Genomic DNA, 12,791 nt, shown 5'->3' with positions numbered 1-12,791 from the left:
TTAACTGTCTAGCTGACGAGACCAGAAAATTCATTCAGCTTAATGATCTAGGTTTGTCAAACCTTATACATACGGCTACAGTAACATTTTGTCAAGGATGACCATTTTGGTGAAAACATATTTTCCTTGACAGATATCTATTTCAACAGTCATGTTAGGTCAGTTACATATCGACATTTCCTACATGGCCGGCCGTCTTCACTGTCAGCAAAACGATCCTGGTACACCTAAGCTGGGTTAATATATCTACACATCTGGTTACCCAAGAAAAATTTAAACGATTCCTCTTGTACAAAACTGGTTAGTCTCCCTCCCCATCTGCATCAACTATTCAGCCCAAGAAATTTGCGTATTCTGTGCAAAACACCACCACCCTCCTCTCTGCGGATCGCAGATGGCTCTTCCACGGGATCCTTGAAGTCGGCGTTCTCGCTCAGCTCTTCAAACGCATCGACGAGGCTCCGGAGCCGAGCGACGAACTCGATCAGAAGCGACGCGAACGTGGCCAGCGACAGGGCGCTCGCGCTCTCGTAGGTTCTTGATTCCGCCGCGGCTTCAAACGGCAAGCTTGCGTGGAAGGACGACTGCCTGGGAGGCCATGGCGGCTGCGGCTTGAAAGACGCGTCGGACTTGGTTGGCGCTGAACCGAAGCTAGAGAGGAACGGGCTGGAAGCGAAGCTGTTGGACTTGTGCACCGCGCCGCGGTAGGGGTTGCCAATGGCGCGGCCGGGGACATGCTCGCCATTGGCGGCTGCTCCTCCTTGGCGCCTCATCATGGCCTCCCACTTCTCCGTGTTGACGAGGAGGTAGGACTTCTGGTCGATCTTCTTCTGCAGCTCTTCAGCTGCGAAGTGGACCTCTGACAGGATGTTTGGGGAGCTCAGTTTTGTCATCGTTTTCACTCTGTGCCCGAGCTCACGCAGCACCTTGGCGCCTTCCTTGCCAACCTTGTGAAGCTCTGCACTGAAAACGTTTCTGCTCTCCGGTGGCGCCTAAATTTGATCGGAAAAGTTGGTCAGGAATCAGTGTTCAGTAGTGATTCTTTTTTTTTTTGGGGGGGGGGGGGGGGGGGGGGGAGGAATTCAGTAGTCTTTGTTTCTTGGTTGAGATGCACAAACCTGAATCTCCGAGAGAATGCACCCATGGAGTGCCATGACAGCAAAGGAGCAATGCCTCAGCGCTCCACCAACTTTAGTGTAGTTCTTCCAAGGATATTTCATCATTTTGTAAGGACCATGTGGTGGCTCCCAGATAGCAAATCCTAACTGCAAACCCATGGTAACTACCTATGTTAACACACGAGGAAAAGATATCCAAAAGAACTGCATGTGGAGAGAGAACATACCAGAGCTTCCTCTTGAGCTGATGATTCAACGGCTGCCCTACACCCACTATACAGATGATCATCATCAGAAGCTTGGTACGTGACTATGCTAGATGGAACTCTTTCATACTCCATGCATTTCAGATATCCATCGACACATCCTGGGACAGGCAAACAAAATAAGATTCTGAAATTTTGTCTACAAATCAAGCCTATTGTGTACATTTACGCGGTACGACAAGATTGTAATAACAATGTCAGCGTTGGATGGAAATACCTTCCAACGATTTTGCCACACCGGCAAAATTCTTTGCCACCAAATTGTGCAGTTCCTCCCCTGCCCAGATTGGATGTATGCCAATGTTGAGTGCCAGACTGACAGCAGCACCGATAGCAATCAGTAAAAATCTGCTTATGGCCGTAGCGGTGAATTTCCCCGTGTTGTATCCAGAGACCGTGACATAGCAGAATGTCAGCAGGAAGACACGAAGTCCGTACTCGTAAGGCTTCATCTTGGGGTGCAGCTTTGTCAAGGTCGCACCGAATGCTACCAAATCAAAAAAAAAAAGGAAAAAAATTATATATGCTCAAACGTCATAACCAATGGTTCATCATGTGCAGAATGATTTCAGCATCTCGCTGTACTCACCAACGACAAACGTGCATATGATCAGAAACACAGTGGCATAATTTCCCATGTGTGAGGAAAATTCAGAAACTGCTAGAGAAAGCCCTCCTGCAGTAAGCGTTCCCAATCCCCGGTTGAGCCCTTTGCTCAAGGTTGCACCTGTGCAACAAAAAGCCCAAACCGGATTAGTTACTGAATAGTTTAAAAGAATTTTCGTTAACAATAGCAGCATCGAAAAAAAAAGGGTATTTTGGTTGTGATTGCATGATAAAAAATTGGTGTTCTATAGCGTCTCCTCGTATGTTCATTCGCTGGGGAAACAGCACGTAATTGATTGATAAGAATGGGATTTGGAAGCTATTCTGAACGATGCATAGAAAATCATGCATTGTTCCAGCTGCCGACGATCGCGACACGCGGTGGTGAGAAACGAGACGCACCGATGCTGAACTCGAAGACCACGACGACGGTGAGGATGGCCCAGACGGAGTGGCTGGCGATGTCGGTGGGCTCGCGGAGGAACACGAGCAGCGTGATGAGCCCGAGCGCCGTCGCCACCTTGGCCGCGAACACGGGCTTCCGCGGGTCCTTCCGCACGAACGCCCACATCGACGTCGCCGCCGCGCGGACGGCCCCCGCCGCCCGCCGGAGTCGCCCCTGCTCCTCCAGCAAATGGGCGGTGCCGCCGGGGACGCCCCAGTCGAACGAGAGCAGCGGGTCCCTCAGCCCGCCGCGCCTGTCCGCCAGCGTCGAGCGCAGCGACCGCAGCTCCGGCGGCGGCATGGTGACCGGCAGCGACCCCATGGCGCGGCGCCGCGCGGCCCTGCGTCACGTCACGTCACGTCACGCGGGCGTGCATGCAAACGACTCGCGCGCGCGTAGGACGTCGGGAGCTGGGTCCCCCCGCTCCCTTCGGAGATCAGTTTTATTTGCCCGTTTCGCCGTGTGCCGCTCGGATCGGATTCATGGTTCGTGTCGTTCGCGCGCTTCTCTCTCCGGATCCAACTCGGCCGCTCCGAGCCTCAGTCGCACCCTCGCCTCTCGTTGCGCCGCTCCGCTCTAGAGAAATCTTTTGGCACGCGTCGGCGTCGGTGCTGGCGCCGCTTTGTCCTAGCTCGCGTGCAGCTACGGCCGGCGAAGCGAGTGCGCCCGCGCGGGCCGGCTGAGCCGGAATGGCCCACAATATTTATATTTATATGCTCACGTGGTTTAAATCTTCCATAAGAAAATCTAAAAAATATCATTAATAAACGTCTAAGTCTAAAAAATATTGTTGTCGAATGCAAGTTCTAAGAAATGTCATCATCGTATAAACGAATTTGTCTGAGAAATATCATCGCTGTTAGGGTTCCGTCCATTTTCGCCGTTAAAAACAATGTTCATACTATAGCACTTAACGAAAAAAAGTTGATGGAACCCTAACAGCGATGATATTTTTTAGACAAATTCATTTATACGATAGTATTTCTTAGAACTCACACTCGTCGATGACATTTCTTAGAATTAAGTGTTTGTCAATGCCATTTGTTAGATTTTCTCTTATATTTATTATTTAAAAATAGATGATTAATCAAGTTACGAAACTATTTAGATGATGATTATCTACTAGTTAAGAAGCGATGCTACACTTATGATACTTTTTGTATGACCGTTGTACCATGACGGTCCAATAGTTGAGGAGGGATGCTACAAGTATGATACTTTTTGTACGACCATCGTACAATGACGATCCAATAGTTAAGGAGCGATGCTACACGTATGATACATTTTGTATGACTATCGTACAATGACGGTCCAACATATGCGTACGTTGTGCGTCTTGAGCTCTGTTTGTGTCAGTGCGTGTATCTGTCCATCCATATGCTATATTGTATGACAAAATCATACGTATAACAATTTCGATTAGTTAAATTTAGCACTATCATTTACTTTTTGTCGTAGCCAAAATTTAAGTTTTGAAACTTAATACTAGAGTCGATTTTAATGTGTTCTTATTATAGTTTATTTTTTCCAGCATTGTCTTCTGAATTACGAACAACATAAACCAAATTTTTTATTCGCATTATTTTCTCATCATTTTCTTTATTTTAGTCAACACTATTTTATTGAAATTTAAAACAATGACTATATTTTAAGTTAACTCTAAAAGTTAAATACTTGGTTTATCAGTGATGTTTGTTTATACTTTTTTAGAGAATAAATAATTATACATAAAAATATTTAGTCTAAAGGGCTTATCACACGAGTTAGTAAATTATAGAGCCGGCCTGCGCATCACGCACTCCCGTTTTTGTTTGACGCGAGGGTGCAATGTGACGAGGCGGTGTCGCCTCGCCACACGGGGGAACGTCAAGGCGTGACGCCGTTGCCGCGGAGCCGGAATCACTACCAGTAGATTGATTGGCTGCTCGACGACGAGCGCGATGCGTAGGCTGCTCGCCGCCGCGACCGCCAACGTCGGGCGGGCAAAAAAAATACCGCGAGGAAAAAAATACGTCGGGCGGGCAATGAAATGCGCGAATTTTCGAGAACAAGGAAGCCAACGTGACGAATCTGTGTGCAACAATTGAAGGAGAATGGAGAACATGGGCAACGGCAGGCTTGCTTACGCTGCCTACCAATTTTGTCGAAACTGATACAATACTCTTGTACCCGCCTCTCTTCTGAGGTGGTGTGGTTGTCGCCAATTTCTCTCGAACAGCTTTGTTTGTGTATAGCTTTATTCGGTTTTTGACCTTCTATATTCTCTTTCTCCCTAAGGCTTAATAAATTTCGGAACGGCTTTTCAAGCCGTCCCCGCGAAAAAAAAAAATCCCCTCGACGAGACGACGATACACATCACACACCTTCACACGTACGCACGCACGGCAGCACACGTCAGCCCACTCGGCTAAAAGTTCAAACAACCAAGGCCCATGAGAGTTTCTTCCAGGGGCCCACTAAAGTAAGCCCATCGAACGGCCCACTGAAGTACTCGTCTAGCCCTACTCCTCTTCCCCTCCGCGTACTCCCCTCCCGCGCCGCCGCTTTCCTCTCTCTCTTCCCCGCCGCCGCCACCACCGGCGTTTACTCAGACGGCGTTGAGGCGGGAGGTGGAGTAGGTGTCAGGTAAAGGACGGGAGCGATGGCGGAGGCGGCGCCGATTGGTCTGTCGTGGGCGCCCAAACTGCCTTCACTGCCGACGACCAGCGGCGGCAAGAAGGACTCGGGGAGCAGCTCTAGCAGCGCGCCAGAGTCGCTCTGGAAGCCCGGGAGCGAGCTCGTCGACGGGCTCTTCGTGCCGCCCAGGGACCCGAGGAAGGCCAACAAGCTGGCCAGGAAGAACGTGAAGGACACCTCCGGCAAGGGCTGGTGAGTTGCGTCGCGCCTTGAATGTCTCCGGGGCTTCTTGGTTTCCAGTACACGGGTGGATTTGTGGTGTGGATTCTAATGATCTGCTGCTTTGGGTTTTCAGGTTCGACATGCCTGCTCCGACCATCACTCCCGAGTTGAAGAAAGATCTTGAGATTTTGCAGGTACGATGTTACTACCGTCGTCGATTCTGTTAACTAGCCGCTTAAACATATAAGAAGATATAAGAAGAAGAATAATCATGGTTCGGAAACTCGCGGCATCATTCAGCAAAGCGATTGTACATAACTGGCGTCTTGTGCTCGTGCGGCTGTTCTGTTCTTCTTTTTAGAACTTTAGATAACTTCTTATAGCAAAACAGAAGCATTTTCCTTTCTTAAATCGATAGAATTGGAAAATAATTAACCTGCTAATGCATAGTTTAGAGAACTCGGATCCATGTTCTGCGCTTTCTCTGCAGGGTAATGTACTATAATGTGATAATATTGCCAGGTAATGAAACCATTGTATTTTAGTGTTGGGTAATGTGATAATATTATCATCTGATCAAACTAATTTATTTGATAGTTGAGATCAATGTAACGCATACTGCAGTACAAAAGTTGGCTCCACTCTCGTTCTATCTTGTAATTGAACTGTTTCTCCTTTTTGCCATCCATCTTGCAGCTGAGACATGTAATGGACCCAAAAAGGCATTTCAAGAGGGCAGGAAAGTCCAAGGCCCTTCCGAAATACTTCCAAGTAAGTAATCAAACTGGTCAGAGTTTTTAAGGTTATATATCAGCTTATAGCTGCTCATTGTCACCTTATATATGAATAAAAATGTCTGTATTGGCTTTTAGGTTGGTACCGTTATTGAACCTGCATCTGAGTTCTTCTCAAGTAGGCTGACAAAGAAGGAGCGCAAGACAACATTGGTTGATGAGCTCTTATCTGATCAAAATCTTAAGAACTACAGGTAAACTCACCGTAACTTTATCTTATATACAAAACAGGATAATACTATAGACCCTCTGATTTATTGTCAAGACTGCCTATGAATTGGTCTTAGGATTTGCCTGCTAAGAAAATACATCTATTCCCTATCTAGTAAAAAAATACATCTATACCGTATACCTAACATTGAGCTTGTCATCAATATCCACCGCAATGCAGGATGCGCAAGGTAAGGGAAATTCAGGAGAGCCGCACGCCAGGAGGCAACCAGAAGTGGAGGAATAAGGGCAAGAAAACACTTAAAAGAGCCAAGGATAGGCGGAAATGAGATTATTGTCACGACTTTCACTGGATTTGCGCTGAGGAAGGGACAACTGACTACTGGAGCCAATGGATGAAGTAACCTTCAAGTTGCAACAGAACTAGATTGTGATACCAATTCAATGTGGGGTTCATGCAATATGATGGATGCATTTTTCCAGTTCTGTATTAGCTGGTGTGCTGAACTAATTGTCGGTTGCTGTAGCGCCCTCTTCATTAATGAGCCCAAGGTTTCGGTTATGCTGTATTTGGATTTCAAGATGAATAGTACATGCGTATTGCTTGGTTGTTGTCACTTCACCTGAAGTCCTGATCATACGCAGATAGTTGGTTTACAAATGTACGATTCTTTTCATTCATGGAGGCTAATTGCCCCGTCGTAGTTTATACTAATGCCATCAGGCCATTTGATTATATAGCTCGCTCAGGCCTCAGGAGACGTCGACTAACCGTTTGGCTTTCATCAACGAAAAATGGGTGACAATGCCTCCAGGATGAACAATTGAACACGCTCAGACAGTCAGGCGAAAAGATTCAGAGGAAAACGCATTCCATTTACATAGATATATCAGTAGAGGTTCTAGGATCACGACGTTCATCTAGCAAAAACCAGCTTTCAATTTGCCCATATCAACGGTACTTCCTGAATTTCTATTTATCTGTTCCAGGCAGTACAAATTAGACCACGGCAAAATACCTTAAACGAGCAGTAAATCTAATAATGTAGCTGCAAAAAGGACATCTGGCCATCTACCAGTTGTTGGTGCTGTAACCGGTGTAGCTGCTGCGGTGCCGCAACCCGTCTTGGTCATACAGTGCATCACCATGGTTCATGGCCTTGATCTCCACAGCACGGCGCTTACTGTCTACCTCCTGCACAGCCCCGAAGACGATCTCATTTGTTGCCTCACAGCTTGGCTCATAGAAGGTTTGCGGTCCTGATGAATATTGCCTATGATGCTGTAAGTACTGCTGGTGATGTGTTTGCTGTTGCTGTTGCTGTTGTTGAGGCGCCTCTCCGTTCCAACCATTAAACTGAGACCGACCATGCCGGATGTGATGGATCTTTTCAGGCTCCTTTGACATGAAAGCATAATTCTTGCGAGGGGTTGGAGTTCTTGTATCCAGTGGTGGAGGCGTCTCGTCACGTGGGATGGCATAGCTTTCTTGAACTGGCCAAGAGTGTACTCTAGCCTGCTGCTGATGAATGTTTAAGCGCTTCTTTCTAGAAAACACTGCACCAACTATCTCTGCAACAGACGATTTGGCTCCCACAACGAGTTTACCAATGGAAGTGAAGAACCCCTCTTCAGCCTCTTGTTTCTCAGATTCATCCTCATTTGGGATTAGCGGTGGACGAACAGATGGTTTTAGTGGCTTCTGGTATGGAGGGATGCTTGCAATGCTAGCTTTTAGTGGAGTCTGAGCCTCAGGTTCCTGCATTGTAAACAACTGAATTCAAAACAATGTAGCAATCCAACTGGCTGCAAGAAGAATGCAAAAGAAATAATGCATGAGGACAGGTACTAATATTGTTGAGCTTGGGACCAGAAGAAAGTTATCACAAAATATAGAATTACGATGTTGTTTCTTTATGTTGTCTCACGGATAATTGACATCATTATGTAAAAATCATAACAACTCGATGTTTATACAACTGTCACAATGAGCGAACCACTAAACAAGTAGCAGCTGTAATCTTATCGCTGTTTTGTGTAATACTGATCTTATCCCAAACTTCTAGCATTTACCCACAAATTCCACTTAACAGCAGAATCAGTCTGCTTTACGTGAGACGGTAAAATTGGGTAAGTGTGGACATAACAAGGAAGCAGGCTGGGGCCAATGCGTGATGGTCTGATGGACATTAGTACCAGGAGTGACAAAGACTGATGGTAACATATTCATGTGCTGGCCTGCTGGTGCTGGGTTACAGCAGGCCTGTGGTCCAATGTAAGTCTGTAACCTGCCTTATTATCCAAATCTGCCAATCTACAAGTGAAATTTAGTACTTACATCTACTGTTGACACCATCCCTAAAACCCTGCGTTGGAGCAATGCGAGCATGTAGCCAAAGAATGCAGCAGCAAGAAGCACCGCAACTCCTGTGAGTATACAAAATACATGTAATTAGTTATTTTCTGTTTGCAAGTACTGTACAGGTCAACATTCCCTCAATCTAAACAGCTACCTCAGATTGAATGCTTCGACATCAGGTTTTATGGTTCAAGCAATAAAATTCTATAGAAAACAGAACGGGGTATGATATGAAGATACCTAGAGGAAAACCAGCTTCATACTGATACACACAGTCATCGAAGTGGAGTTGAATCTCCCGAATCGCTTGGTTTCCTCTGTCAATCACCAAAAGGGAGCAGCTACTGCCAATATAGCGGACTTCAAAATCAGTTGAAAATTTTGCATCATCACTTGGTCCATCAACATGCCCTCCTCTGCTTGATTTCCCCCCAGCAATAGTTGTAATCCCTAAATGCCAGAACACTTTAAGTCAAGCACTTCTGGTTTGTTACAAGTTAGACAAGTATGCGCATGATGATGGCAGCAATGCAGCATGCCTATCTAATTTTACCAAGAAATCAAACTAAGTTAACACCAGGACTATGTATCAGCATTTCTTTTTCAGGATCATTTTCCCAAAAAGTTTGGAAAGAAAAATAACTTTGAATAAAATTAAGATTCATGCCTCACTCTTGCAGAGAAAATGGTCTAAGCAGGATTTTTTTTCTCAAGCTGAGTACATTATCTTTGTATTGTCTGGCATGTTTACTCTTCTCATATGGAACTTTGGATGCAAGTGCTAAATACATGCTGGTCAGGCCCAGCAAAAACCAAAAGGCAGACATAGGATGCTTAGGGAACAGACAAAGCCATGTGCAAATACCCCCACCACAAGACATTTTAGCTTACCTGTGTCACTGATCTTTCTAATAGCCATGTTCATAGCATCAGCCACATAAATGTTACCCCTGCCGTCCACCGTAAATCCCTTTGGATGGTTCATCCTGGCCTCTCGAGGCCTCCCATCAACATGACCGGGAAATCCCTCTGGAGAACCAGCTACAAGCTTTGGTCTGCTATCTGCATTTTTGAATCCATTTTCAGAAGATCGGGTGAAATTCAGTATGCTGAAAATAATCCACTGCTATGTGAAACATGATTTTCCATTTCATTTCCTTAGAGAAGATGCAAGTAAAAAAAAAGTGTAACAGGTATATGTGTATGGCCGTAAAGCACAATTTAGTTGAAGTCAGGGTTTCAAGTATCAAAGTCTCAGGATTGGAATTCTAATGATAATATAATTTGATGGAATTGCATTGATGAGGTTACTAAAAGGGTTACAATTTTTCAACCCAATTGCCCCACTTCTACAAATGTAAAATGTTGGCTAGGCTAAACATAGAAAAGTGGGTAACCAAGGCAAATAAACCAACTAAAAGGCACTTAAAAGCATCACAGTCACAAACTGAAAACTAACAAACACATCGCAATCAAGCGATAGACCAAATCAGACCAAAATTCATGACCCCAACCAACCCGCAACATCAGCATCACCCCTACCAAACACTAGACAAACATCTAAATGGCCGAATGCCAGAATCCCATTGGGTACCAGCATGCCCCATGCCGAATTTAGGAGGGCAGCAAAGGTAGGGGCTCACTCACATCGGGACAGCGGCAGCGCGATCCTGTAGATGTTGCTGTTCATGGAATCCATGACGAGCAGCTCCCCGCCCTGGGTGACCTCCACAGCGTACGGCTCGATCCCGAGCTTGCTGCCGTCGAAGACCGTCTCCACGGTGTACCCGCCCTCGTACTTCACCATCGACTTCCCTCCGCTCCCTGCTCCCACAATCAGAGAAAGCGAAACTGCTTCATGCAACCAAACCAAGAACCGGGAGAAATTCCACGGCCGTCCAGAAATATTTCAGGAATCACCTGTCTTCGTGGTGGATTTGAGCGACCACAGCCGCTTCATCACCGAGGACGCCGCGTTGGAGAGGAACCCACTCGCCACCTCTGCAATGGCAGAAGATAAGCAAACCGGCAACAAGCGCAAAGCGGAGGAAGCCAATAACAAACCCGGGAGGGAGGTTGGCATGCTCACTTGCGGGGTACGACGACGCGGAGGCCGGAGCGACGGCGGAGAGGAGGAGCGCGGCCAGCAGCAGCGCCGCCACCACGTGGCCGCCGCCGCCTCTCCCCCCACCACCCTCCATCGTCCCGCAGGCCGCAGCACCGCACCGCACGCGGAACGCCGCTACGCTCGGTGGAAATGCGAGGCGCACGCGTTGCGGGTGCGGGCGGAGGCGGCCCAGATCGAGGAAGGGGAGGGAATGGTGGGGAAACCGCCAAGAAATCCGAGCTTTTCTTGAGCAGAGGAAGAGGCGAGAGCGAGAGAGAGAGATCAAAAAGGGGGAGGAGAGGCGCGGAGAAAGAGACAAGCAGCGCGCTGGTGTTCGCCGCTGCTATCTCCACTTGCCATCTTTTGCCGCTGCTGCTACGAAATTTTGTTGGGGTTTTAGGCGAGAGAGAAGCGTGAATGCTCCACGGAGAGGAGGGTCACGTGCAGCGGTGCAGCAGGTGGTGACCGGTGAGGTAGGAGTGTGAGTGTTCATTGGACATTCCCGTCTAAGTGGGTGTCTGGACAAGAAAACTAAACTTATTATAAATAATAAATATAGACTATTAATAATAAGATTTAACTATAATCTTAGACTAATTCACGAGATAAATCTATTGAGCCTAATTAATCTATGATTAGCCTATGTGATGCTACAGTAAACATGCTCCAATTATGAATTAATTAAGTTTAAAAATTTGTCACGCAAATTAGCTCTCATTTCTATAGTTAATTTTATAATTAATCTACGTTTAATAGCTATAATAACCATCCAAACATTCGATCTGATATGGGTCTAAATTTTTTAGCCCCATGTAAACACACCCTAATGCTATTGCTATCATCTCCTCTCTCTTCTTTTTTTTATAAGACACAGCCTTTTCACTAATGGAACCTGAAAAACGGCTTTTCATTTAATAAAGGTCCTTGCTAAATCAATCCATCCATCCAGTGTGCAATCTTAGCTTAAGATGGGAGTGCGCATCTAATTCCCGGGAGTGTTAAATAATGCCGATCTTTCTGCCAGAAATGTATATGTAATAAACTGGAGGAATTAATTTGGCATATCATTATATTTCTCTAGATGAAGATTTAGGTTAGGTGCCTGAATAATGAAGCCTACTACCGCTCGCGGTCTTCATCAGGCCCATGCTGTTTCCGGACCCTGGAAATCTGATGGGAGACACTGCAGCAATTTCCAGTACACAAACATCTAGTACCAGCAATTTGCTTTGATACTGCACATTTTTCGTTTGTCAGAACAAGTGGCGAGGAACAAAGGAGGAAAAAAAAAAAGGGCCGGGTGTTTTCCACGCTTGCGTCTGTGTGCTTGCTAGCTGCCCATCTTTTTCCAACCATTCACACGTCTCAAGACCTCCCTGTTCCCGGCCATGTTCCTGCTAGTGCCACACCAGTTCTTGGGCCTCTCTGTCTCTCTCTCCGGACTCCACACATCGAAGAGAAAGAAGATCCCGAAAATAAGATCACGGTCCGAAATAAGGTTATATTTTAATTTTTGATATATTATTTTGACTCTTCGTCTTATTTAAAAAAATTATAATTAATATTTTTATTATACTAACTTTATACATGATTAATTCTTTTAAGTTTTTATGTAAATCTTTTAAATAAAACGAATGATACATATAAATCGAAAAATAACGCCTTTCACCTCGGTGCTACTGCAGCTTTGATCTTGATGAGAACCTGCTCAAGTACTCCTAGTACTGTACTGCTACCAGTGCTGATGCTGAAACGCAGCAGTGGGTAGATTCCTTCTCGAATGTTCCAGATGCGCCGGGCGCATCTACCGAGTGGTACCTTGCCCGGAACCGCGATACGATGAGATCTGTACGAACCTACGAAGCTTCTTCCTCCCATCGGACCCATCCCCTCCTCCCTCTCTCTCACACACTCCTCTCGTTCATGGCGAGGCGAGTCCACCGCTGCGTCCAACTCGCCTTCTCGCTTTTGCCGCGTCCTTTCAGGCTTTCCCGTTTCTCTCTCCCTTTTCCCGCGCGCGCGCGCACGGTGAGGGGAGGGGTGCGTGCCATGTGACGATGTGAGGGGGGGGGGGGGGTAGGGGGGCA

At 46.4% G+C, this 12,791-nt stretch overlaps 3 protein-coding genes across 3 annotated transcripts; 1 reads left to right on the top strand and 2 right to left on the bottom strand.

Annotated features, from left to right (window-relative positions):
• Nucleotides 1-19: 19 nt before the first annotated feature.
• Nucleotides 20-2,824, bottom strand: LOC102718063 (aluminum-activated malate transporter 9-like). Its single transcript, XM_040521093.1, has 6 exons — nucleotides 2,393-2,824; nucleotides 1,974-2,111; nucleotides 1,602-1,871; nucleotides 1,346-1,485; nucleotides 1,119-1,265; nucleotides 20-992 (listed from the first exon to the last, which is right to left on the bottom strand). The coding sequence occupies exons 1-6, from the start codon at nucleotides 2,754-2,756 to the stop codon at nucleotides 324-326; spliced, it is 1,728 nt and encodes a 575-aa protein (XP_040377027.1). The 5' UTR covers nucleotides 2,757-2,824; the 3' UTR covers nucleotides 20-323.
• A 2,125-nt stretch (nucleotides 2,825-4,949) lies between these two features.
• On the top strand, nucleotides 4,950-6,958 carry LOC102709902 (rRNA-processing protein fcf2-like). The gene is made up of 5 exons (XM_006647778.3): nucleotides 4,950-5,303; nucleotides 5,407-5,467; nucleotides 5,970-6,044; nucleotides 6,146-6,261; nucleotides 6,459-6,958. The coding sequence occupies exons 1-5, from the start codon at nucleotides 5,077-5,079 to the stop codon at nucleotides 6,565-6,567; spliced, it is 588 nt and encodes a 195-aa protein (XP_006647841.1). The 5' UTR covers nucleotides 4,950-5,076; the 3' UTR covers nucleotides 6,568-6,958.
• Nucleotides 6,959-7,154: 196 nt separating this feature from the next.
• LOC102709623 lies at nucleotides 7,155-11,068 on the bottom strand. Its single transcript, XM_040521094.1, has 7 exons — nucleotides 10,687-11,068; nucleotides 10,518-10,598; nucleotides 10,245-10,421; nucleotides 9,489-9,659; nucleotides 8,838-9,047; nucleotides 8,577-8,665; nucleotides 7,155-7,997 (listed from the first exon to the last, which is right to left on the bottom strand). Exons 1-7 carry the CDS (start codon nucleotides 10,796-10,798, stop codon nucleotides 7,311-7,313), a joined length of 1,527 nt encoding a protein of 508 aa, XP_040377028.1. The 5' UTR covers nucleotides 10,799-11,068; the 3' UTR covers nucleotides 7,155-7,310.
• Nucleotides 11,069-12,791: the final 1,723 nt, after the last annotated feature.

This window comes from Oryza brachyantha, chromosome 2, assembly GCF_000231095.2.
Source record: "Oryza brachyantha chromosome 2, ObraRS2, whole genome shotgun sequence".
Classification (NCBI taxonomy): domain Eukaryota; kingdom Viridiplantae; phylum Streptophyta; class Magnoliopsida; order Poales; family Poaceae; genus Oryza; species Oryza brachyantha.
The sequence above is the reverse complement of the archived record's forward strand: the minus strand, read 5'-3'. Positions and strand labels throughout refer to the sequence as shown.

What these genes read in the sequence shown, in the direction of transcription:
- LOC102709902 (XM_006647778.3), top strand. Translation starts at nt 5,077, where the DNA reads ATGGCGGAGGCGGCGCCGATTGGTCTGTCGTGGGCGCCCAAACTGCCT. An exon ending in GACACCTCCGGCAAGGGCTG is followed by an intron (nt 5,304 to 5,406) that starts GTGAGTTGCGTC and finishes TTGGGTTTTCAG; the next exon opens with GTTCGACATGCCTGCTCCGA. An exon ending in AAGATCTTGAGATTTTGCAG is followed by an intron (nt 5,468 to 5,969) that starts GTACGATGTTAC and finishes TCCATCTTGCAG; the next exon opens with CTGAGACATGTAATGGACCC.
- LOC102709623 (XM_040521094.1), bottom strand. Translation starts at nt 10,798, where the DNA reads ATGGAGGGTGGTGGGGGGAGAGGCGGCGGCGGCCACGTGGTGGCGGCG. An exon ending in CGCGTCGTCGTACCCCGCAA is followed by an intron (nt 10,599 to 10,686) that starts GTGAGCATGCCA and finishes CTGCCATTGCAG; the next exon opens with AGGTGGCGAGTGGGTTCCTC. An exon ending in CAAATCCACCACGAAGACAG is followed by an intron (nt 10,422 to 10,517) that starts GTGATTCCTGAA and finishes TTGTGGGAGCAG; the next exon opens with GGAGCGGAGGGAAGTCGATG.
- LOC102718063 (XM_040521093.1), bottom strand. Translation starts at nt 2,756, where the DNA reads ATGGGGTCGCTGCCGGTCACCATGCCGCCGCCGGAGCTGCGGTCGCTG. An exon ending in CATATGCACGTTTGTCGTTG is followed by an intron (nt 1,872 to 1,973) that starts GTGAGTACAGCG and finishes TTGATTTGGTAG; the next exon opens with CATTCGGTGCGACCTTGACA. An exon ending in GCATTCTCTCGGAGATTCAG is followed by an intron (nt 993 to 1,118) that starts GTTTGTGCATCT and finishes GATCAAATTTAG; the next exon opens with GCGCCACCGGAGAGCAGAAA.